This window comes from Strigops habroptila (assembly GCF_004027225.2).
Source record: "Strigops habroptila isolate Jane chromosome 13 unlocalized genomic scaffold, bStrHab1.2.pri S16, whole genome shotgun sequence".
Classification (NCBI taxonomy): Eukaryota; Metazoa; Chordata; class Aves; order Psittaciformes; family Psittacidae; genus Strigops; species Strigops habroptila.
The window spans coordinates 3,550,658-3,578,061 of NW_022651054.1; the positions used below are offsets into that span (position 1 = coordinate 3,550,658).

At 41.0% G+C, this 27,404-nt stretch overlaps 1 protein-coding gene across 1 annotated transcript; it reads right to left on the minus strand.

Moving 5' to 3' along the window:
* On the minus strand, positions 1–27,113 carry APPBP2 (amyloid beta precursor protein binding protein 2). The gene is made up of 13 exons (XM_030472443.1): positions 26,955–27,113; positions 16,890–16,978; positions 15,617–15,768; positions 14,934–15,057; positions 10,384–10,552; positions 9,571–9,660; positions 9,028–9,095; positions 8,838–8,943; positions 8,360–8,484; positions 8,087–8,172; positions 7,496–7,686; positions 6,900–7,065; positions 1–6,078 (listed from the first exon to the last, which is right to left on the minus strand). The coding sequence occupies exons 1-13, from the start codon at positions 27,093–27,095 to the stop codon at positions 5,825–5,827; spliced, it is 1,761 nt and encodes a 586-aa protein (XP_030328303.1). The 5' UTR covers positions 27,096–27,113; the 3' UTR covers positions 1–5,824.
* Positions 27,114–27,404: the final 291 nt, after the last annotated feature.

Sequence of the window (27,404 nt, forward strand, 5' to 3'; positions counted from 1 at the left end):
TGCGGGAACACTATATTTATTAGGTCAATATTTCATTTTAGCAGTACAGTTACAGAATATCACAATGCTGGTTACAAACATAGTATGGTTTGATGGTTACAAAGAATGTCGGGCACTGCAGTCCGTGAGAAGTAGGATACGAAACGTTAAGTCTTGACACGACAAGTAGGGTGGTCTCCAAGGTCTAGTAATGATCGAGATACTTTCATATCAATGAATGTGGCACTACAGGCGGAGATTCTGGTTTAGAGGAGGGGTTTGTATAAGTAGTTTGATTTATACAGTTATACAGTTCAAGCAACATCTTTTTTAAAATGCTATTAAATTAAAATCCCCTGTAGTTCAATAAAGTATAAAAATAGTACTGAACCTGGTAATATTCAATAAAATGTAGAGTTCATTCACATCATTAAGTAATAAAGAAATTGTAAAGTTGTAGTTACCATGGCAACATCGCTTCCCATAAAGGAATATACATAAAAGAAAAGAAGTTACACATATGGTACCTGTGACAATTATTTAGCGATCCAACACTGAACTTGTGCACCACAAACCAAGTCTCTAAATAGCTCTATATATTTATATAGTATATATCTTTTTCATCTTTAAATTTTACTTCTGAAGAAAGAAAAAAAAATGTGCACTTCAACAAACTCACTAAGGCCACTCATGCTATAGATACCGAGGATTGCAACGACAGATTGGTAGACAAGACCCTAGAGCACGCGCCTTTACATCACTGAAGGGAAACCGGTTTCACTGCCTAAAACATTCCTGAGATTTAGGGACAAAAGCGTTACCAGTGCTGCCAATTTTTCACACGTAGTTTAAGTTTGTTTCCAGGTCAAGGAAGTTTCCTCCCTGCTACTCAAGAGAAATCCTCGTAGGGCCACGACACACAACGTGCCACAGGCCAGTTGTGTTGAATGAGGAGACACCCGCACCGAAGAGTCAGATCTGCAACTAGCATTTGGCCAGTCATTGCTGTATTATAGAACAGAAAGGAAAAAAGAAGGGGGAAGCAACAACCTTTAGAGAAAATAACTGTTTTCTGCACAGGCAGCAGAGGGAAGGATCTCCACTTAAAGACTGGTAATGGCAACATCTCCACTGTGCTACCCGCTGCTGGCCTGCGGCCTCAAACCCCGCCATACAAATCAAGTAAAGTTTTTGTCAACAGCTTCAATCATGTTTTAGACACGATGCTTTCTCTTGTTTGTATTCTACCCATACGTAGGACTACAAAAAGGAAATCAAGTTAAATGTGTATTTGTTGTACCATAGGAAGAAGCGCAACGGCACCTGTAGCGAACTTCAGACTGCAGCACATTGAGAGAAAAAAAACTTCATTTTTTAAACTTATAAAAGAACATCATTGTTCTATAAGTTAGAATTCAACAACAAAACCCCTTCAACATTATTTAACAAGAACTGTGTGCAAAAAGAAGAGTCCCAACCAGCAGGTACCGCTGCAGAGCGCCTGCGCGGGCAGGGACACCACGGCAGACACTTTGCAGGTTGTCATTTGGATGCTGGAGCGGGACTCTTCCAGCGGGGACTGTAGTGACAGGACAAGGGACAATGGGTTTACACTTAAACAAGGGAAGTTCAGGTTAGATACAAGGAAGAAGCTCTCTACTGTGAGGTGGTGAGGTGCTGGAACAGGTTGCCCAAGGAAGTGGTGAATGCTCCATCCCTGGCAGTGTTCAAGGCCAGGTTGGACGGAGCCTTGGGCAACATGGTCTAGTGTGAGGCGTCCCTGCCCATGGCAGGGGTTTGAAACTAGATGACCTGAAGGTCCCTTCCAACCCAAACCATTCTATGACTCTATAATTAATACTGTGCCATCAAAGTGACTAAACGACTGTTTGGGACCAACAGTCACAGTTGTTTTACTTCAAGTAGCTGAGGGATACATTTATTTTCAAATCTTCCTGCAACTTTTGTCAGCTCTTAAAGCCTTTATATACTTTTTCCCTTCCCCAAATCACACACAACAGCCCCAGCCCTAAGAACAGTGGAGAAATCCTGATACCACCTCCCTCCACCTGCAGCGTTTGCCTAAAAAAAGCATACAGATCATTTACTCAGATGATGTTATACTGAAAATAAAATACTAAGGGTTTAATTTAAACACAGTTACAATAATTTACTTTAAGGTGACTCCTGTCCTCACCACTTGCATCCCATTACTCTGGTGTGATTACATTACTTACCTTCAAGAAAACCCGGGAAGATGCACCTCACTGGATTTCCACTCTCGGGTCTCCCCTGTCACTGCAGCCCCAACCAGCCTCTACAAAATGCCAATAATTCATTAACTTCCTCCAGTGTTTGGGGTCGCAGGGGCGCGAGCTCTGCAGGGCTGTCGCACAGCTCCCTCCCCAATACTCACACTCGGATGTACATGGAAAACCTGCTCTAGGGGCATGGCAGGAGGGGAACGCCCCAGCTCTGCTTCCAAGGGAAAACCATGGGATTACACCCTCTGCTCCCGTAGCTCTGCCTGATGCCCAAGTCATGGAATACTGCAGTAACGCCACCAGATCTACTCCATCCGCACTGGCACGGAGGGACGAGCATTTACCTTCCTCTGCAGTTATCCAGCTGGACTCCTACTTTCTCAAAAGTATCAAACTGTAACAGCAGAGACAGTAATTACTAACAGCACCACATTTCAGTCACCGGATGCCAATACAGATGTGTTCCGAGAGCTCAATTTAGGAGGTACAGAACCAAGAACTAAAGGCTGGATTTATGTTATTACATGGAGAACCAAGTATCATGCCTGTAGCAAGGACAGCATGAGGGGAAGGTTCCAAGCTGCGCATGCAGAGCAGCAACAGAGCATTTTGCAGGCAACTGCAAAGTTGTTCCACAAACCTCCTGCACTTTAACAGCTTTAGCCATTGGCCACTGCCACCTTTCTCTATACTGTACGTGCCTCGGTGTAACTGGAGCTGTGGAGATGCTACAATGAGAAGATCAACTCAAGAGTCCAGTCAGGATTTAATCCAGTCACATGAAGAGCATGCAATGGGTCTTACAAGGATCACTGACAAATACTCTTGACCAAGTCACATCTCTTAGTCAAAGTCTGCTACCAAAGAGATCTTGGGTGACTTTTAGGACCTTAATTCCTTCCAGAGAAGCCAATGCATCAAAGTATTAGTGTGCTGGTGAAGTAGCTTTGGGAAAGAAAGATAAGTACACCCACCCAGCAAGACTGGAGAACAAAGCTACAGTTAAACCAACTGAACTAAGGCATTTGGTTATCAGAGACAAGCATGCCACCTCCGTGTCCTGCCCCATGCTGGACACTCTCCTGGTTGCCTTAACTTGAAGGCAAACAGTGTAAGACAAACACAAACCAGAGGTGAAACAACAGCAGTGGTTCATGTAGACCACTGTCACTGGTGTCAGCCAAGTAACACCCCTCGCCCCAAACACAAAACCTTGAGATCCCTCAGTCAATAGCTGGAAATGGAGAGCCAGGACTGCAAACCCCGAGCAGAGAGTCTCCAGATAACGGAAGCACAAATCAATGTACCCAGCCTGAAGCTTCTGAACACTTCTGCAGTACAGGAGATACAACACACCTTCTTGAGAACAATTTTAGGCACACCCTCCCTGCCTAAGTTCTGACACTAGTCACACACACTTAATCTGAGTAGTTTTAATAGGACTTAGGAATTTATAAGAACTTTATAATTCATCAGTGCCTTTCTGCATGAGCATTCAGGGGTAAAAACGTTTTGCCTTGCAGATCGCTGCATTTGTTTGTAGCACCTAACACAGTCATAAACAAAATTTCCTATAAATAAATTAGATTTTAAATCCACACATAACTAAGTTGGATTTTCAATGAAGAGCCACTGAGGTTATACTGCAGTCTTAATACCATGGGGATGTCTTTTTAATGCAAATACTTCTTTTCACATCAGTGAAGATACTCCAAGCATAGAATCCTTAGCTCTGCATTCACTAATCACATCACTGCATTTTAAAGATGGTATTATTCAGCCTTTCCCCCAAAAATACACTTGAAGGCACCAGGATATGAACTATCGGCCTGTTCAAGTTCAGTTCTTAAGAGCAACTAAGCTCTACGCCGTGGGTGAGATTCCTATTTCTGCTCTGCACTCTGGCTTGAAGAATACCACACAGATTCCCTCGTCCCAGACTTCACAAAGGAATTAAAAGCCAGGCCCCAAAGATGATGCTCAGACCAAGCCCCGGAAGAAGCGTGCTCAGACCGGCCTCTGACAGCCCAGACACAAACCCCTGAAAATAGGGCTGTGGGGAAGGAGAAAACCCAGAACCGACAGAATCTGAACTACACGAGCACAGTTTGTGCTGCTCTAAGAGGAACTGAGGTAACAGCAGTGAGTTGTTCCTAGTTTGCTACGTTACACAGACCTTCAATGGAATGAGTATTACCTCAACATTCAAAATAACAAAGAAAACCAAAACCAACACCCAAACCAAAAAGCCACACAACCAAGCAGCCCCCCAACAGCAGAAAAATTAAGACAAGCTAGTGAGATAGGCGTTATAAGAGGATCTTTACAGCTGAGTTCTGCTTTTTAAATTAATATAAAGGAATCAGTTTCTGGTTGTACTATTGTTTAATGTAGAAATGAAGCATCACAAGAAAAAAGAAAAATAAAAATAAAAGACCTGTTTGTGCTTTTTGGCATTTTCCACTGACCCCTGCGAACTGTACAAGGAGTTGTGTTCTCCAGAAACACAGGTTGAACTGGATTGGAATACAAAACTATTAACTGGTATAAACAAGTTACTGCCTCAATTATTAGAGTAAGCCCATTCAAAAAGGAGAGAGAAAAAAAAGAGATGGCTGCAGGAAATAGTTAAAGCATTTCTAGTTTTTGCTTGTGGCATCGACATTAATATCTGTATAAGCTCACTAGGTAAAGACATGCCATCGCAACCGCTAAAGAACGTTCACTTCCTAGTTTTGTATCTATTACATGAATATAATTTTCCACTGATCATACATCTAAATGAAATAATCCTACTGTAAAAGTGAATGCAGGGGCAGAAATATTAAATTAAAGCCACTGGTCCAAAAACTGTTTCTAGCAGGCTGGTCCACTTTCGTTTTTCCTGGTCCTGTTCAGAAGATGAGCACTCTTGGTTGGTACCAAAGAAAACTATGACTGCTGGTCTACTGGATCCTCTCTCACTGATCCATGAACACTGGTCCAGTTCAGGGTGTTCAAAACAAACACACGGTGGTGACTGGCTTAACCCCCTGGCACGGTTCACAAAGAGTATGCTGCTCTCCAGAGTGGTTCTTTGCCACTTGTCTTCGTAAGGCAGACCCAAGGCTAGGGCATCCTCCCTTCTCTTGATATTTACGATTAACTTTGCTATGTGTACAGTAGAAAGACCCTTCTCCTGTAACTTCTTATCGTACAGCATTTATTCTTTCTATATATCAGCAGAAAGCTCTTGATGAAACCTTCCATTCATAATAAGAATGCAACTCTTTTGAGCTCAAACAGTTTTATTTAAGGTTTTCTTGCAGACTTCCTGCAAAGTAGCTTCTTTTGAAAGAAGAGAGAAAGAAGGGGTTTTCTGGAATACCAAGTTCAAAATGTGAGCCGAACTAAACATGCCATACACATGCTGATAAGAATTTAACACACATTCATCCGTATGGGCACTCTTCAGTAGACTGGACCAGTGTTTCAATGCAAATTCCAGCCCCCAGAGAACTACATGGTTTAGATTTCACAGTATGACTTTTCCCCCTGTAATCTGGGAGGAAAAAACCTTAACTGGTTTATTGACCAAGTTCTTAACTACTCTGTCCATCAACGTTCTGAGACATCAGAAAAGACTGGACCACTTCTTCAGTGGATTGAGGGCTGGTGCTTACGTCCTCCAGAGCATCTGTAACCGAGAACTGCCGATCCCGCAACCGGTTCCAATTGGCCAAAATATTGTGGTATTCAAAAACTTTCTCGTAATTGCCAATGGAATTGTACAGTTTAATGAGACCTCTGTAATCATATTCAAGTCCACTGTATCCTTCCCCAAAAAGCTTCTTTCCTAAAGAAATCCAAAAGAAAACAAAATGAAAAGGTTAGGTCTTATTTCTGGTGTCATTTTTTAACCGACACCACGAACCTTTTTGTTATGGTAAATCAAGAACCCCAGCAATATGCGAGCTTCCTGAAGGGTGCTTTGAATTCTATCTACCTCCTCCTTTCAGGATATTGGAACTTGTCCTCAGGGACTCTATGACTGGATCATTAATTGTGCCGTAGCTTTACATGCACAGTCACATAAAGCCATTTTGTGTCCCAATTTCACTCTAAATTCAATTGAAACACTGAAGTTGGCTTTCAGTTTTCTACCTTAAAATCATAACTTTTCTGTAATGCACTGTACAGAACTGTACAAAAAGACAGACTGGCTCCAAGCTGAGCCACAGCATGGCCCAAAAATGTATTTGATTTGGAATAAGTTTACTGCAAATGATAACAGGCAAGAAAACTACTTAATGACAGTACAGTCAGGCTGATTGGCACAACAGTTCTCCATTTCTTTCACAATTTAACTACATTCTGCACTTCTAGCCACAGCTCCAAAATGCAATCTAAAGACTAACACCCAAGCTTCTAATTACTCTGTTTCCAGATGCTTTCAAGAATGAATTCTGACGAAGCACTGAAAAGAATACAATTCCAGAATTCAATCCCTGGGAGAACATTCAAGAAAAAGCATTATATTTAAGATTGCAACCACATACAAAATAAACCAGGTTGCATTTCAGTAAGTTGTTTACTAAAAACTTGAATACATTAGTTAATAATGGTTCCTGCAGTACTAAACCTGCTATACAGTCACACATTTTAAGAATCACCTACCAATTGCTATGGACCTCAAATAGAGCTTTTCAGCATTTTCATACTGGTTCATATCATAGTTGTAGAGAGAAGCTAGATGGCCCACTGACAGGGCAACTTCATAATCTTCTTGACCTAGAAGCTGCTCCTTAATCTGAATTGCCTTGATGTGCATTTCTTCTGCTTCCTATGAGGATCAAATTCACACAGGTCAGTCAGACACCACTCACCATAACATAAAAAGAGGAGGAAAAAATGAAGGTTTAAAGAAATGTAACTACGTACAAGGTAAATAGTCTGTAACATTTTATGAAAGGCAAAAAGTAAGAAAGCCAAAACTAAATCAAGTTCTTCAAACAGTAAAGTGGATCAGCAAACAGTATTGCTCTTTCTGTCGTCAAGACTGCTGCCACCCTGTCTCTGAAGGCATTGTGCATCTCAATGGATTCTTTTTGTGCAAAGCTTTGGAGAGATGAATTACAAAGTACAAGTTTTGCAATTGTAAAACTACCAACTGATGTTAAGAATCATGCACACAGAAAATCATCATTTGTTGTGGCAGATTTATAGATGTCTGCAGATTTTAAGTCAAGACCTTAAGGTCAATATAATATTACCTTAAACTTTCTCATGGACTGATACAGTCTTCCAAGGTTGCCATAGTGTTTTGCTGTTTGTACATTAAACTCCCCAAAGGCTTTTTTAGCTAACTGGAGTGAGGACAGATGCAAGTCATGAGCTTCCTGAAGTAACCTCTGCTCAGTTTCCTTGTTGTGACAGTCTATTGCAATCTCCTCCAAGATAAGTGCTGAACGTGGGAGAGGAAAAACAACATTACTGTGGCCCAAACACAAAGAGCTGTTGACTGTAGGCAGCAGAAAGCCTTCTATCCAAGACATCTCATCAGGCTTTGCATTTATTACAAACTGTTTCCAAACAGGTTACACCAGATATCAAGCTCCCAACATATATTTTTACGCTCTGTATTTTTACTCCCCCCTGTGGTCCCTCAAAGGTGAAGTTTTAAAGAAAGGATTTATGTATTTTACAAGTGTGTTAGCAGAGGACACTGAGGGTTACAAATATTCTGGAGTGACATCCATTTGAGGAAAAACAACTCAAGTTACATTGCCTCTGTTTGGGAACAGAATAAACACATCTGAGCAAGTGATTTCAAACTGTCCCTGTATCACAGCGAAGGGTCATACCTTTAACTCGCTTTGAGGATGCCAAGAGAAGATGATCTTCTGGGAGAATGTGAGTTATAATGCCAATAGCACGTTCAGCATGGAATCTGAAAGTTGAAGTAACACATTCAAGATACATATATACAAGTTAACAGCTGACTGATAACATATTAGAAACATTAATGCAATTAACTGATGCATTTAAATTCTAACTGGACAGTCCATATCATTCAAGAACACTCAAGTCCTTACAGGACTAACTCTGCTGCCAGTGCCTCAAACAGTTGTACTCACAGCGCATTGTCAAACTTTCCAGAGCTGTACTGGTGAACATATGAAGAGTAAGCCAAGTCTTCATGAGCTGTAGCTACATGGATGTTTTTACCTCCAAATACTGACTGCCGGATATCAAGAGCTGTCTGAAAGAGTTACAAGAAAAGCATTTCATCCATCAATACAGAAAAAAACCCCAAATCAATCTCTCTCGTTGTTAAAAAGGGGGAAAAAATAATCTACAGGCTCTGAAATTCTGTGGGCCTATGTACTTGAGACAGTAAATATATAAAAGCCACTGTGGAGTCAGGGGGGAAAAAAGCAAACCCCCACATTTGAGTGTACTTTGGTGTTTTGTTTTTGAAGAACGAGCATTGCAGTAATTTAATCAACTATTATTTATCTCCACGAATTAATGCCCGTGAATTTCAGCAGAAACATTTCAGAGACTATGAGTATTAAGAGAAACTGAAGACACACACTTAGTCCTGCTGCATACCTGATAGATGGCAACTGACTGGCATATATTGTCTACATTGAGCAGGTAAAATCCATAGTCTAGTAGCGTATCAGAGTATTTGGGGTGCTTGGCTCCAAAATGCTCCCTGTAGAAATATACTTCTATTACAAACTGAAGCAAGATAAACGTAATTTTGAAAGGTTTGGGTTTTTTTTGGAATGCTACTTACCTGGCAAGGTATACTGCATGTTTTATCAGCTGTTCAGCCTTCTTAAATTCACGTTTTACAACACAAGCCTAAACAGGTTGAAATGAAGCATGTGAAGAGGTGTACACTCCCAACTCATCTCCTCCAGACACTGGTGCAGTTCCTAACTACTGTTTTTAATTTCGAAATATGGTTACTAAAGAACTTCTCAGTTATTTAAGAAAAAGTTGACAGATAACATTAATAAACTTCTATTTTATTCTGCCGTAAATGTTTAATGAAAGGGCTGGTGATGTAGCTGGTCTAGATCAAACAGAGAACAGACCACCTTTCCAGGGAATGCTCTCAGATTAACTCTGTCGTGATGTTCACTCGAACAGCTGGAGCTCAAAACCAACCCTCCCCCAGGTCTGAGACAGAAGTGGACCAATTAAACACATCTAACAAGCCCTAAGGCTCATGAAATGAACCTGGTTACCCAAGCATGCTGGAGGTACCACCTACGCTCACCCATTCTTGGTAGCAATTTAGTTACAAAAGAAACATGGATGATTTTTAATTCACCTTTGAAGCTTGCCGTAAAACATCCACTACTACTTTTACAGGCAGGCCAACTGTGATCTCCTTCATGGCTTCTATGCACCATTTATAAGCCTGTTGAATAAAGTTACCAACATAATGAAGCTGAAACTTCACAAGGTTGCAACGTTAAGAAAAAATATTACTTGGCTCTGAACAATATAATGGTCATTTACATCACAAAAATTAAACAACACTGATTACTTCTATGCAATGAAACTTTTTCAGAGCTGTGTTAAAAGAGACTTAAAAAGCACTCTTAAGGTTAATACTGAATGTGTAAGTATTTTATGCTAGCCTAAGGCATGTATTATAACAACTTTTACTGACAAAAAGGGGTATTTTATAATCTTCAAGTAATCCTCACAATTCCTATTGTGTAGGACAACTTCCTGGTCAGTGTACTTAAGAGCTAAAGGAAAGCCGCAGTTTACACAGCGGTTACGCTTCAGGCAGTTTTTATAAGATAGGTGCAAAGAACTGTTAGCTGTGTTCAGCTATTCACTTTTACCTATTAAAATAAGCTTTTTAATGTAATATTTCCTTTACAGATGACCAACACATACCACTAATTATCACACATCATTTCTTAATGTTGGTCAAAGCTCTCAGAACAGTACATAGAAAAACGTCAATACATCAAGTATTCCTCAGGCACTGCCACACAGAGACCAAAAAAAAAAAGGATCAGGAGCTCCAGCTAGAAAGATAAAAGTGAATACTGAGCCAGTCATGGAACCCCCAAGCAAATTTCATAACCAGTCTTCTGAAGCAAAACAAAACCAAAATCCCACTCACCTCATCGTAGTGGCTCTTGGCAAAGAGCAGCGCGCACAGCTCCCCGTAGAGCGCCGCTTTGTTTGCCTGCTGACCGTGTTTTGCAAGTTTGTCCATGTAAGACTGAGCCAGTTTGAACGTTTCCTCTCCCAAGTGATATTTACAGTTACCATTTCGAACGTGCAGCAACCTTAGGAATATGTAAAGAGATCTTCTAAACAGTGTCTGAATAAACCACCTCAAGGTGCAGTAGTACCACGGAGCTGCGATTTGTGTTACACGTACAACAGAACCAGGCTGTCATCCCAACAAAGCTGCGCTCAGTTCAGTAATACAGCAGAGCTATTTATTGTGTAACATTTCAGTACCCCCCATGCTTTGCCTCTTGCATGGTAAGAACTTCTACTGCTGGACATGTCAAATGATGTATTGATGCAGTTCTACATATTCAGAGCTTAAACCACTTTGGTGTGGTAGCATTGTGTTTTATTTCCCCTAAAATTCAGTCTTCTCAACACTGATAAAATTCCACTTCCGAACCCCTGTAACATACAGTATTAAAACCCTCCTACCTCCTTCCACAGGATGGTAAACTGAAACAGACACTGGGTAAGCACAGACATTGCTAGCTCTCACACAGCTCTGCACTTTTCCCTCAGACCTCCAGTAGCCCAGCACTTCACAAGGGGACATTTGTTGTTTAGGGGGGTGTCTTCACAACAGATTCAGTCACATCCATTTGAGATGATGTCCAGCACTGACTCAGCACCACCAGAGAAGACTACTTTATTGAGCCAGGTCACAGCAACTCTAAAACCCCTCTCCCCCCGCCCTGCCCCATCTCCCACCCTGCTGCCTTCCCATCTGAAGGATTAACAGAAGCTTCATGAAACAACAGCCAAATGCACACAATAAAACACAGCACTACTGAAACCCACTCTTGTTTCTCTAGAGAAATAACAACTTCAGCTTCTGGCATTGATTTAAAACAAAAGTAAATACTTCCCCCCCCCCCCTTAGTGTAGGCTGACGCTTATTTACTTTAAAGAGATACATTCAAAATGTGTGTGTTATCATATTCCAAGCCTAAAGGGCAGAACTGTATTCCCACCCATTGCAGGCTAAGAAGAGACAGCTGTTCCCTCTCCATTGCAAATGCCTGCCATTTAGCACACATGAAATTTTGGTAAATTAACCTCCATTGTCCCTCCTGCAAATCTGTTATTAGACAATGAGTAATAGAGATTGAAAAACACCAGGCAGGCCCTCACAGACTGAGGACAACAGGACACAGGAAGAGAAATATGCAGAGTGAAGCAGAACATAATGCTGTACTGCAGAGAGGCTACAACTCAAAGTGGGAGCTCATCTATAGGTACAGTGTTTTTTTCCTTTTAAGATACATTATGATAGATCTTCCAACAAACTGTTAAGGGAGAAGAAGGAACAGTGAGATTTTTGATCAAATGTTTTTCTTATCTAAACCCATTTCCTGTTAGTGTTTGCTCCAAGTAGAGATTTAAGCTATTGTAGCTGAGCCTCCTCACATCAAAGCTTGCCCTCTGAGCTCAGCCTGCCTCAAACTTAGCCTCTCCCTACACCTTCCTAATGAAACGTAGCATGAAACTCGAGCACTAACAGGAGAGGAAATCAAGTTCACGTTTTCACAAGAAGGGAGCACGCAGCAGATGTGTGAGCCATGCAAGAGAACATGAAAAGAAATGACAAGACCTTCAAAACACCCCTTGAGAAACAAGCTACATAAACACCAGCTTTCCAATGAGAAACGCAGCAACACGGCTCAAAACCAGAAAAAGGAACAGCCACATTTTTCCTTAAGTTAGGTCTGAGAACTAAACACGACGTACAAGTGCATCATGTTCTGGGTCACAGGCAGCAGAACACTATCTAGCATCCATGCAACGAGAGAGGAATTTTAAAGAAACTTGAGAGCAAAACTAAGCAATTACAGGTTCCCTAAAGAGGGAAACTATTTTGCCTACACCATTCAGCTGGGAGCTGCTATGCAACATCAAAAATACAAAGCCCAAATCCCATGTAATGGTATAAGCCAGTAGGGATAGTGCTGCAATTTCAGTAAGTGCCTGGGAAAGATAATATTCAGTATCTGGATGCTGCAGTGATAGGGTCTAAACACAAAGAAACCAACCAACAAACCAGGCTAAGCCTAACCCAATCCTCTAGGATAAGCAGAGTTTATGTGATCCAGTTTAGAGTAACAAGAAATCATAGAATCATAGAATCATAGATCCTTTATTAATCCAAAGGAATTTTAGAAGATAAAGCCAAGAGGAAGAAAAAATGCCTTAGGACATTTATGCTAATAGCTATGAATCATTTTGCTGTCTGCAATAACAGCTTTTGGGGAATAGCTTCCCCCCCCAATAAAATCATTCTCTAAGAGCACACAAACATAGCAAACAATGTTACACAGCAGCTTAGAAGTCCAAGAACATCACAAAAAACCCCAAAGAATCAGCAAAATGTGAAACAATGAAGTGAGAGAACCACGTATTTGCACTATGTATTTGTGCCTTCTTGTTTAACATCTAATAACAAAGGAAAGGAAACCAAGAGGAGCACACACATGCAGGAAATTAGCATATAGGCTTGTAGAAATCTCAGATCTTCACATTTTCTCAAGTTTCTCCATAGAATTTACTACTGCTAGTACAAACAAGCACCAAATTCTATATAAATAACACTAAACTTTACATGTTTTTAAACTTCATTCTATTAATAATGCAACGTATTCACTTCCCAGAGATCAGACTTTCGAGCTTCTAGAGTAAGAGCAGCCACTTTTTTTAAAGAGTGTCTCGTTTTTAAAAGCTGGACTTACTCTCTGGAAGTTCCACCTACCTCTGGTGCAAGCACAGTGCTAAGGACAAGATATTCCACAGTAGGGATTAGACAGCAACAACAAAAAGATTATCTTACTGCCTCATGCCTTCAAAGCTGAGTATAATGACTGCGCTCTCCCACAAGAAGGCGTTCCAAATTCCTTCCATTTGCTACATTTCCAAATAAATGATGCTGTTATTTGACTGTTTGGGAGAGGCCTGAAAATAAAGCAGTGTCTCTTCATTCACACTGCTGCCCAGAGGGACTCAATGTTACAAGGAGGCCGGCCATCGGCTGCCCAAACTGAGTTACCATCCCCAGTTCATCCTAACATCAGATGGTTTTTCCTAGCACAAAGTGAAAATCATCTCTCCACAGCCGTGTGGGCTGTACAGTGCTGTCCAACAGAGTCACCTTTTTGACTTTCTTTACCATTTCTTCTTTTTCCACCCCCCATTTGGAGAAAGGGAGGGAGTTTATTTTTCAGGCACCTTCTCCAGCTTGTCAAGCAGCCTGATACAACTTTAAGATTAATCAGAAGACAAAAGACCAAGTACTAACAGCACTACTATATACATCATTCCCCAGCTCTAGGCAGGTGTATGTGTGCCCAGTCTTTTCCTGGCATCATCTTATTTCTGGAAGAAGATCCAGTGGTAGCTGGCAGGGCAGAACAAGGCAGAGCAGCAGCCACTGTCAAGGCCCTCTGGTTGGCACATAAAATAAGCAGCTACTGGCAAAGCCTATTTATTCTTCATATTTGTCCAACCATAACACGATGCAGGGTTGGGTTTTTTTTTTTTGAGCAGCTTCCCAAAACAAGCTTTGCCCTATATTCAGATAAATACAGTACACACTTGGTTGCTCATTACAACAGCTAAAAAAAAAATAATCCTATTTTAACTAGGCTCAGTAGCACACACCTATTCAAACACATACCTGGAGCATGCAAAAGAGGTCAGTCATGGTGTTACCAACAAAAACAAGCCAGCTACTCCCTGCAGGCTGCAGCAGGGCAGCACACATCAAGGTACAACTAGAAACTCAAAGATAATCTTTGAGGCCTCTGTGAATGGAAGTGGAATCTCCAGGGACCAGACTACAGCCTTGAGAAACAAGGTACAAACCCCAAACACCTCCTAAAAGCAAAATTTCTTTTCCAAATGTTTAAGCTGTGGCTAAAGGTGTCCACAAGAACTGAACATCCAGACATTAACCTCATCACACTGTTCAGTAGCACAGTTACGGAGCAAGAGAACTCACTGGATCTGCAATCAGGAAAGGTGTGTTTTCCTTTTATTTCTGCCTCAACTGTGTTTATATCACTTCTGTTTGGATTTGCCAAATTCTACTAAATATAATTTCAGCAAACACCAACAGATAACACTCCTTCATATGCAAAACCCCTTCAAAACACCAAGGTGCTGGACCACTCTTACCACCCAGCATCTGTTACCCATGACACATTAAGAACAAAAGCAAAATGGCTTTTCCCCCCCCACTTAACTGTGCTGCCAGTTTACAAGTAGAAAACCCAGGGATTAGCACAAAACAAGCACCTCCTGAGGTTCAGCTCTAGCCAGGAAAGTATTTTGGTGCAACAGAATGCTAAAGGGAGCACCTGAAGCTTGATGGCTCCGAGGCAGTGGGTAACATATTAATGTTCATTTCACAGTAGGACATACAGGAATTAAAGGTGAGCTCACCTTACACAGCATTCTACGGCACGAAACCAGTGAAGGATCTCATCATGAAGGGTGCATAACTGAAGGCAGGAGAGAAATACCTTCTCAGCATCACTGTACCAGCCTGCATCTGATAGGAACCCCCCTGGGGAAAAAAGAACCAAACCATAAATCAAGAACAAAGAGAAATGTGAACAAAACACATTTTCAAGAGAAAAAGGGTTTGCCCAAGTCTTGTAAAGAGAGTTATTACTTATTTCACAGAATGCATATTACATATGAGAATCCTGTCCAGGTTAAACCCTCCAGCCCTGAATTGAAAAGGATGAAATATAAGAGTAGAAGAATTCTCCTTCAGTTGAGGGTGACTTTTTGGTATTACATAATCTTCCTACAGTTTTCTGTCAAGAAATACTTACAATACTAAAGTTGTGCAAAGTCTTAATGTTAACCATCACATCAGCAAACAAATTTTAAACCTAAAATATTTGAAATAGCAAAGATAAGCCTAAATATTCTTAGATATAAAAATCCAACGTGTTTTTCTTAAGACACCAAGTAGTTTTCTAAAACTTACATTCCAAAACCACGTGTTCTTTAAAAAGAAACCACAGACATTACCAGGAAAAAAATAAGCATTAGCCTAACTGAAGCTTGCATGAAAGAAAGGATCACACTTTAAACAGCCTATCATCACCAGTTACCTAAAACAAAACCAATCTGGATTGCTTTTTCTTTTACAGCAGAATCCGATTCTGCAATGTAGGAACACCGTCTACTGAAAGAATAGGCCAGTACAGAAGCAACTTTTACGCCATGGTCCATCAAAGCCTGGAAGCAGTGATGAAGCAGATGCCTGAAACAAAAGAAAACAGAATTTGATTACACATGAAGTTTTTAAAACACTGCAGCCAGTTGGCTCGAGTGCCATGAATTCAAATGAGTAGTGATTCAGAGAAATAACTCCAACCCTCTCTCAAACCAAAACCAGATGAATACGAGCATAGTTGTCAATCTCAAGGCTAATGGATTACAGTTGTTGGATTATCCAACAAATAAAGTGAGTGTACATGAAGTTCTTTACAAGGACACCCTCCAGTATAAGCAAAACACAAGCTACCCACACAATACTAGAACTGGAAAACAACATTCTCAGCTAAAACTTCGTGGGGGGAAGCCTCAAATCCACCCTCACCACACAAGTCCCATAGAAATTGCCAGTGAATGAGCAATGACGAACCCATGAACGTCACACCACACACACACACAATGGGAGGGAGGCATATCTAAAGACTCAAAAATTATTCCAGTTACAAAGAACGTCAAGTTCTGAGTGTAACACTACAAATTCAAATACTTAATGACAGGAAAACTCTTTAAACCGGGGCGATCCTATCAGCTTGATAACCCTTCACTTAGAATTTGCTACAACAGCAAGCAGGTACTTTGGCACTGCTCAGGAGTGGCTGGGCACTGATCAGTTGGTGGTGAGCAACCAGGGTCTTTTTGCATTGCTTGTTTTTCCTGTTTGTGCTTTCTTCCTCTCTCTGTTGTTCCCCCCCCCCTTTTTTTTAATTTTATTATTAAATTGTCTTTATGTCAACCCACGAGTTTTCACACTGTCACCCTTCCAATTCTCTCCCCATCCCACTGGGTGGGTGAGCGACCAGCTGTGTGGCTCTCAGCTGCCTACCAGGGTTAAACCACAGCACAGCAATAACAAAGAAAGCACTTTGGGGACCAAGTACCACAGGTGACTTGGTACATTTACATAGAGGTTCTAATTGTTTTATTTTTTGGAACAGAAAGAGAGAGAGAGACACTTTGTAACTTAAAAGTTCATCTGTAAATCTAAAGAAATATTCTTATGGTTAACAGACAAGCTAGTAAGACCAAGAAAATCAGGGGTCTTCCAAATTCAAAACCTAGATCAAGAAAGAGATGAAATAAGATTTATCAATATATAAAGATACTTACCTTTTATCTAAAGCTCGTAGCACCTTTGCAAAAACTTCTAGTTCACAAAATTCACTACCCAGCTGACATAAGCGGCCCTGCTGATAAAGCTGGAAGAAGAAAGAAAAATACATTTTACAGTTTAAGAGTGAGCTGTCCTGGGAAGTTCAGCTTAATAGTAAAGACTGCTTATGATGAAATCCAGATTTCAAAGTCTTGAAATACAGCAGACATAATAGTTCCACTGTCTGTGTGTCACGGCAGAAGTAACAGTTCCACTTTCTCCATACAAGAGCACAACTCGAGCGTTTAAAAACTGAGCACACAAGCTGTTAGAGCTCCATAGGTGGTTTCAAGGGGAGGTTTATCTATGAATGTATTTAAGTGTCTATGTTCACCTGCATCATCAAAACATTACAACACATATGCTAGAAAGCCAAGACAAAATCAAGAAACCTCTAAAGTCAGCAAAAAATACAACAAATAGCTTGTTTCAAACCAAGTGCTTTTAAAACATTTCAAAATTACACAGAATCTAGCATACAGGGGTGCAAATAGATTTTTTTGTATATGTGTGTGTGTGTGTATATATATATGTGTGTAAACTCCAAACACACAAGTTCTACAAGGAGTGAATCACCAATACCCAGAGTTAAAGCCTGGCACAAGCCCTGACCCATTAATACCTGAGCTCACACACATAATGCCTGCCTCAGTAAACAGGAGAACTCAAGTGGATCTGTGCATGCATTTACTAAAAGCAGTGGCTAGTTTTATGCCCAAGCTGGTTTGTGTCTGCAGATAAGCAAATATATCAGTTGACTTGCTCATAAAAAACTGTGGAGACAGTTCTTTATGCAAAGCACAGTTAACTTGCAGAGCTATCTGCCACATTATGCTATAAATACTGAGAATTTACCTAGGTACAAAAGCAGCTGTACAAATATATGTCAAAAATCCACTACAGGCTAGTAATTCCTGATATCTTCAAGCCCCTGAACCACAAATGACTGCAAGTGGGGTATGTAACCGAAGGTGCTTCCACTATACACTTGCCATAGCCATGTGTGGCATCATCAGCCGCTGCTAGAGGTACAGTACTGGGTCACACAGGACTGGTGCAGTACAACTGTTATTTTAGCTGTTCTAGAAACAAAACCCACCACAAACATCATACACACCCTTTTAAAATCAAAAAATAGAAATAAAAAGGGAGAAACTGGTAGCTCATGTCTCAGGCACTTCTTTAGAAGGTGCATCTTTCAACACAGGCCATTTGAGATCCATTTGTGTTCCTCTGTGGTATGTGCTACATGATTCAGGATCAGAAAACCATGGCTTATCACTGGACACAAACCAGATCATACACAAGTTTCATGCCATGAGCACACAGGTGAAGTGCTGCTACGTTGCACTCAAACTGTTATTCAGAAAATGCTAATTTTTAGTCCATATATTAAGAGATGTGAACATACACTGTGCAAGATGGTCACAGTCACCCCTATGCAATGCCCTCTGTGCTGTCTAAGCAGGGTTACAGCTATGAGGAACTTGGACATGAGGAGTGCAGCCACTCTTATGTAAGCAAAAGTGAGGCCAAGAAAACACATTAGAGATGCTCAATCACAAACATATATTTACTGAAAGTGTTAATATTCCTCTCAGTTTTAATAATTTATAATAAAACCTTTTATTGTGAGCATCTTGTGTCTGGTTCACCGTTTTCTCCAACAAAATTAGAAGCAGATGAATTGGGTATTCAATACACAGCATGTGAGAAAATCTCCTCCAGCCAGAAACTTAGTTTTGGTCAATTCTTATAAAAGCACATGACACTGATTCCACAGCACAGCAAGTTTGTTATTTTAACAACAGAACCTACAAAAAAACTTCAAAAATACTGTGACCTAATAATGTCAATTGCCAGAAATGAATGTTTTCCTTTCAGTGCTTTATTTTGCTGGGGAAGAGGAAAAAAAAAAAAGGGGAAGTTCTTCAAAAAACAGTGCAAGTTTGCATGCAAAGTTATTCCTCAGATAAAACAGTGCTGTGTCCCTGTACTTCAAAGGGATCACAGTTTCTTCTGAAGCCATATTCTCTCTGGCAGCAAAAGAACATCCAGTCTAGTGTATTTAAAAACTACAGGCATGGTTAAGCGTCCTCATTTTCTCCAGCACAGCTGTCTAATGGTAACTGTTCTATAAACCCTAGAACATATTTTCCACAGTCAAAAAGATGATTAAATCCTGCCCAGCATTCCATGCCCGAAACATCAATAATTGATGAGATCATTTCTGGAAGAAAACAAGACTCAACCCAACCTATCTTACCAGGACTTAGGACAATCGGAAGTACTATCACATGCTCAACAATTAGGCTTTCAGTCAAGTAAAGCATCATTTCCTCTTATCACCTTGCAGCACTAACCAAAAATCCCAGAGTTTACTCTGATACTAGTTTACCAAATACTAACTGTAGTAAGAGGTTTCAGAATTAGTGTATTTATGAGGTTACATAGTGTTATGTGCCCACTGTTACATGTGATACTTAAACTGCTAATGAATAAACGCCCTGGTTGGGTGGGAAGGAGGGGGAAGGTCCCAAACTACCCCCTCAATTTTGACACATCAACTATTTTCATGTAAAATTTGGCTTATGGCCCAAAGGTCCAAGCCTGCTATCTGCACATATCCCAGTTCAAAGATAACCACTTGCACCATTCTGGCATGCAAAAAACCCAACCTACTTTTCACTGGTATAACCAGAAATACAGTATCCTTGGGACGCTTACCACACTATTCACCCCTTCCCTCAACACACTGGCAAGCATTTCTAAGGAACTAACTTAGCCTGAAGTCTCTTGAAACCATTGGAGCTGTTACAGCAATATTTTCAAGCAAAATTTGACATGGAAATAGTGAGTATACGTCAAACTGTGAAGCAATTCCAAGAGATGCAGTAACACTCATTTGTTCATTGAGAAGCAGTTGCAAGCACTGAAGAAATGGTTCTCTCGTTAAAGCTCCAGAGAGACAAAATTCCTGACCGCAAGCCTTGCTACATAACATGAAAAACAAAACAAAATAGTGATTCAAGAAAAACATGCCCTGACAAGAACGGCAGAGGTTTGGACTTCTGAAGAACTATTCTTTTTGTAAGAAACAGATGTCTTTTAGACACAAAATTAACCTATTTGGAGCTTAACAAAGATTCATTTTTCTTTAACTACGGAAAAACGAATAAAAGCCTTTTAATTTTGTCAGCTCACCCTGACACATTAATTCTGGCACTCAAGACAGGAACCAAGGGATAAGTTTAACATACAGGCTTATTACATACATGCACAATCAAGCTGTTTTGCATAGGGTGAGAGAAAACCACTGTGTTTCTCCTCCAGGATCTGAGGTTTAGTATTTAACTCGTAACACATCCACCTAAACATGCAAAGCTGTGTATAGCGGTATCCCCAATCAAACATATTAATAATACCAACTGGTCATTTATCTATTATTATATCATCACACATGTAATTCTATCAAAGTACTTGTCAGATTTCTCTCTCTGGATAGATTAAGCTAAGCTCAAACTGCATCCTAGCAAATCCCTGAAAATAAAAGGCAAAGATGTGTTAAACTGCTAGCAAAAGCCCTAAGACAAAGCTATAGGATAGTTGTGGCACCAGCATTCTGGGCTATTTCACTGTGTACAAGAGAAAAGACTTTCTAAACCTAAGGAAAAAAAATAAAAGAAATAATAATTTCTTAAAGCAGCTGGAGATTAATTCTAACCAGTTGTAGAAAGACCCTCAAGAAGAGGAACTGTAGCACACGCAACTTGAAAAATATGTTTCTGTTGCTCCAGTCTGGAAGGAATAATATGGAGATTTCAGTAAGAATTAAAGATAGAAGGAATTCCAAGTAGCTCCCAGCATGTTTAGTCATATCTAGTTCTGATGTGGAATATTATGCCAAATTCAGGAAGGACTGTATACATAATCAACAAACATCAGTACCTGGGAAAAGAAGTTTGGCTGTAAACACAATCTTCCTTCCCTACTCAACAAGGAAGGAAAAAGTTTCTCTGAGAGTCAACAGTGGAATGAATCAATCTGTTGACAAATGACTCTATAAGGTGTGGGGAAACTGCCTTAGAAAATAGTCAGAAATTCAGGTACATTTGATTCTTTTAAATCAATTTCAAAACCATCTGCAAAGCTTCTGGACAAGCACTAGTTCTACTGGATATTGTTTGGGGCGTAAGAAATGCAAGCTCACAGCTCTGAGAAAATACACTGCTAAATACCAGGCTTTATGAACCTCCCCCAAATAATAATCAGGAAAAAAAACCCCAACCTTATTGAACAAGCCTAACTTCAGAAAGAACTTTTGAGCCTACTGCTTTCACACACAGCACACTTCCTCCCATCTTCCCACTCACTCTTCCTTCTGTACATCAGCAAAGTTTTTTGTTTCACATGTACAGAGTCCAGCACAAGCAGTATGAAGCCGGAGCCTTACTCACACACACACACGATTCTCCATAGCAGTAAACGGGAAACCCAGTTTGCTTTGAAGTTAAATCAGTACAAAGGAAATGAAGTGGAAATTGGAATTATTGTTTCAGCAGGAGCTGAGCACCTCTGTTCAGATGTGACCTCATTATCCGAATTATGATGAGTTCTAGTGTTTAAGACTCAACAAGGACAGTGAAAATATGGGGGAGCTAGCACATATTAGAATAAGAAAACATGCCCTATAGTTAGATGTTCAAAGAAGAAAAAAGGAAAAGCAAACTGAGTAATAGGAGTTAGAAGACGTTTCAAACCAGTAAAAACATGACAAGGAAAGATGGTTCAGTTCTAACCTAAATTTAGACTACAGAACTAAGGCACGTGTTAAAATTGAGAGCAATAACTGGAAAAAAACTCATGAAGTGATGATTCTCCTTCACCATGAGGCTTGAATTTAAAAAGGTGATACAAGGACACCATTTAATTCAAGCAGGACTTGGTGAAGTCCTACTGCACACACTACTCAAAGTCTAACCAGATCATCAGAATGGTTGGACGTGTGTGTGCGTGCATACACGCAGAAATCATGATCATTTCCCACATATACATTTCATTTCTGACCCCTAAAAATCCAGCAGCATGAATCAGGTCTGTGTGAAGTCACTGATCAGTCACAGCAGAAGTCCTACAAAATATGACCCATTTGCTCTGGGATTTTTTGCCTCCCTCACACATCACTTGTACTCCTCTGGTCAGAAAACCTCAGCAGCAAAGCCACATTTTATTTCATGGGTAGTTTATCCTCTTCACTCTCATCAAATACCCAGGAGACTGAAGCCTTGGCACAAACTAGTTTTATTCTAATTTATAGAAATTATGCTTATAATGATTCTTCATCAGTAAAAAAACCAAATCCCAACTCTCCACTGCAATGCAGAGAATGGATGTTCTATTGCTTGTTGTGAACAGTCAGCAAATTCCTGTTTATTCATTTTATTTGGTTCAGAGAATATCCAGATGCAATCCAAGAGCTTTTATTAGCCACGCTTGTGCTTTTCTGGCTTAGCAGGATACAGTGAGGAGAAGTGATACAGCAGCTACACTCACTGCTATAGAATTTTGAGCTATCAGGATCTAAACTCAGAATCTGATGTTTTGATTCACATCAAGGTAGGAGCACTTCAGAAGTTTAATCTGCCACTTCAAAGAGAAAGCATAATTACAGTCTTTTGGATTTTGCCTAAAAATTAAATGCAAAACAAGCCAGAGTGCAATTACTAAAGGTTACAGGTCTGCACTAACTAACAACAAATTAATGTCATCTCCAATTGTTCCTGTGGCTGATGATCTCATCACAAAACATTCAAAGAACATTAAACCCAAATTTTCAAGGAAAATCAGTGTAAAAAGAGAAAAACATGATCCAGAAAAGACATTCCAAAAGGAAAATAAACATTGCGTGAATCTCTTTGTTAGCCGATATAAGTCCAAGACCATTCTGCTAGCGTGTAACTGCAATAAACACCTATGAACCAACGAAATGAGATCATTACACAAAATAGAATGCAAAGCTGAGGCACAGGGGAAAGAACTGAATTCTATATATGAGAGTAACTGAACAGTCATCAGACCGGATATTCAGTATCTTATTTCTATCAACAGAAACAAGATTCTTTAACTCCCTCAAAACACTATCCTCTCCCCAACAAACTACAAAATATAATAATTCGATTTTCCTTTTCATTTCTTGAGGATTTACAGTTTATTCCAGTTGTCACCTGTTTTTAAATACAGAATTTTGGCATTTGCAAGTGCTGCCTGCCTGCTAAGCACGTCCTATTTAACGTGAGATCCAGCATATTTTTTGTTTGGCTTCTAAAAACTACACCTCCTCTCTCTCTTTCCCCCGAAAGGACAAGAAAGAGAACCTAACTAGTTCTACTAGGAAACAACACAAGCAGGATATACACAAACCTGGCAAAGACACAAAGGAAACAAAATGAGATATGTTTGCACATCTGTATTTTTGTCCCCCTCAGATGCAGGTGTGACTTGTAACAATACTAGTTATTAAGATCTTCAAAATGCAGCTGTGATTAATAAGACATTTAAATATTTTTAGCACAACTGTAGACTTGAAAATTTTCAAGACATATCCTTCCAAGCGCCCTGCTCTGTCTCTATTCTTCTTCTAATGGTTCCAAGGAAAAGCTAAACCCAGCAACACCGTTCTGGACCAGTACAGGTTTGTTGTTTTACTACAACCATGATTATTTGATACTGCCTTGTTTTTAAGCTTTAATGCTCAAGAACATTACAGAAAGATAAATACACTTACTACGAGGAACCTGCCTGCCCCTGTCACCTCACAGCAGAGCCCATTTCTTACCAAGTCCACAACAAAGAACATTCTGCAACTATCCCACGTTTGGTTCCTTGTTGTTAACTGCACAGGTTTATCAGGCACGTCCTAGAAGTTAACAATTCTGGAATATGTAGAATTAAAAGCAATTAAGGAATGGGAAATAAAGGAAATGTATCATGACAACAGAGCCAACCACTGGATTAGAGGGTGCCCTGGGGAAAAAACAAAGACCAAAGACACTCTGCTAGCATTTTTCTCCCTTTGAAGTAATATCACATTGATTATCTCTGCTGTTGCAATAGCCCTGTATCCTACCTTCGCCTTGTCAGTTAATGGGAAGAGGCTGGCAAACTGTGCAAGATTGGCAAAAGTTGAGTGTTCATAGCAATGAGTATAATAAAAAAAAACCAAACAAGTTTTGTATGGCCACTTCCAATGAACATCTGTGTATCAAAATAAAATCTGACTGACACTACCTTTTATTTTTCACAAAAATCAGTGGCAGTTTCTCCAATATCCCAAGCTATGATTAATACCTGGATAGCAAACCATCACTTAAAAGTTGTATGTGAAAGACTAGAAACATTTTTCCTTTTATTAATCACAGAAAGAAAATGATTCTCTGTCTTTTTTGAGGTCTAAATGCAAATATATTAATACAAATCCTCAATTACAAGTCACTTTTCCTCAGCTGTATTTAAAGAATAATTACTATTCCATATGATACTAACAACTAACACCCCCTCAACACAGCAGCAACCACTACGACTGAAGTCTTTTGGCTTGTCTTACTTGAAAGACTATTTGTGACTTTGGAAATTCTACTTCTGCTTTAAAGAACTTGCTGGTCAGGATGCAGTGAACACAGCTCACCAACCTGAAATGGTGTTTAATATTCACATGAGTTCAAAAATAACTGTATCCAGAACCAAAACAGTAAAACAAGCACCACATACAACATAAGAGGACTGTCCAAAGATGTGATGCTGTCCTCATCCTAACCTAACTCAGCTCTGTCATTCATATTGCTGTAGCCATCCAAATATAGACATCAAGAACCAGTTACTATGCGTTGTGTAGGTGCATATAAAATGCAAACACTGTTCCAAAAGGCTTGTAATCTGGGCTAGGCTTCAAGCTACTCACTGCAGGCTGACATCTCTGCACCTAGAACACCATTTAGTAAGGGCCAAGGACTTCCTCTCAGCATCCCTTCCAAGGTTTAGTTACATTTGGTAGAAGCTAATTTGAATGTGACTATTGAAGAGGATAGGGCCCCTACACTGGAAAAGTGTAAATGACCCCAGCAGTGAAGACATGGAAGACCAGCCTCCCATTGGCAGCAATGGCAAAACACTGCACTGTGGAGCCAGGTTTTATTTACCGTGTATGCAGACATGTCACAGATGTGTATTTGAAAGAGGAATACGGGTGCTCCTCACACATTTCAGATTACCAAAGATTGTCCTGTTGTAAACCACAGAAATAATAGGAAAAGCAATGCAAATTGCTGTCATTAACAGAAGTTATACTGGTTAGTGATTAGTACAACGAAACATTATTTTGAGGACTTAGCGTGTTTATTATCATCTGCCCAACAAGACAACATACACAAGCAGAACAAACAGATTAGAAAGTCTTTAAAAGTCAGATACACTGCTGGTTCATTTCTCATTATGGAACAACTCCATATGATTCTGATTCAACACAACCACTGAAGAGCGCCAATAAAAGGATAAGAAGTCAAGGATCTAATTATGCTCAGACACAGATGAGGTTTTAAACAATCTGGGAATAATACATACTTGGATATTTCCATCATTGGGGGGTTCTGGTTTTATGCTTTTAAAAGCCACCAAGCACCATCCCTTCATTTGAATGAACACCAGGACAGGCGATGCCAAGAAAGTTTATTGTCAATGGTCATATGTACCAACAGGTAAAAATAAACCCCAGAATATCCTTCCACATTGTTAGTTCCATATCTTTAGTCTTAGATGACTGCTATATGTCAACCACATCATTATGTGTGTGCATGCTCAGATATGGTAGAAAGGGGTTTCCATATTTCTCAACATACAAGGCAGACAAATAATAGCTAGTTTACAGAAAATATACATGCCTCTTTTAGCATTGTAGAAACAATTCCTGTCTCTAGTGAAGCTCAGCCTCCCTTGTAAATACTACTATTACTCTCTGTATATATGAGGGGCCAGTACGCCTATTCATAAAGATACATTTGAAGAATTACTCCATTCAGCACATCCTGTATTTTCAGAAATTTGCTGACAGAGGAAAGAAGGGTTATCCCTCATCTTAAGGGTTTTTTTTTGTTTGGGGTTATTTTGTGTGTTTGGTTTGGGGTTTTTTTTCACCACATTGTTTCTCTCCTGGTGAATGCTCATTTCCAGCTGTTCCTGCACAGGGATGAAATGCTTATTTAGTGGACAATAGAAATTAATGGACCATCTCAGTGTACCTTTTACTCTGGATACTTTAAAGGCAGCTGAATGAGAAACAGCCCTTTCAGGAAAGAATGATTTAAAGCTAATAAACTGTACCATTAAATGAGTCTCAATTCTTTTCATCTGGTTCCTACCATATCATTAAAGAAGATACAAGAGCACAGCAAACTCCGCTCCTTCTACCACTGACATCACCTTCTCCAATACATTGAGAAGAAAAAACAGGAAAACATGTATTCCAACACAGGCAGCGCGGTCCCATTCTGCCCCTACTCGTTCTCCGGCTCCAAAGGCGACGAGGCATCTTCCCCCGCCCGCGGGCCTCCCCCCCGGCCCCCAAGGGCAGGCCCCTTCCCCGTGTCCTCCGCACCAAGGCTGCCTCAGCCTCCCCCCCCCCGCGGCCCCAGGCTCTCCAGCAGCCCAGGCACCCACAACCGGAGGGGGAAGCCGCAGGCCCCCGGCCCTGCCCGAGCCTCCTCCGGCGCCTCCTCTCCTTCAGCCGCAGCCCAGACGGCCCCACACAGGCCCTCGCTCCCCCAGTCCGTCCTTCGGGCCCTACTCCACTCCGGCGGTGGAACGCGGCCCAGCGCCCTCTCACCACCGAGCCCCTCGGGGCGAGGCCTGCAGCAGGCCGGGCGCGGAACTCTCCTCCCTCCTCCTCCTCCTCCCCCGGCCCGCTTCTCCTTCCATCTCCCCCAGGCCCAGCCGGGCCCGGCCGCGCTCGGCCCCCCGCGGCCTCCCTGTACCTTGTAGTACACGTCGAACTGGATGTTCTCGGGCAGCGAACGGATATCCCGGCGCCGGGCCCGCCCGTAACTATCCACCACGGCCGAGATCGCCGTGTTATAGAGCGTCTCGGGCACCCACTCCAGCTCCACCGCCGCCATCTTGGGTGTGCGGAGCCGCCTTCCTCCCACCCACCACCCCCCCCGCTCCTCCTCTCACGCCCCGGGGCTCCCGCCGCCCTGCCCGAGGAGGGAGCGGCGGCGGCGGCAGCAGCAGCGACGGGAACGTGGGGGAAGAAGGGAGGGAAGGAACTCACCCGTCTGAACGCGGGGCACAGGGGGGAAAGCCCAGAGCAGTAAAAAGCTACTGTAGAGCTATGGGGTTATATGGAAGGGGTGAGGGGAAATACGGAGGAGGAGAGCGTAGGGGAGAGGCGAGAAGTGAGGTGTTGTGGTAGGGTTGTGACTTGT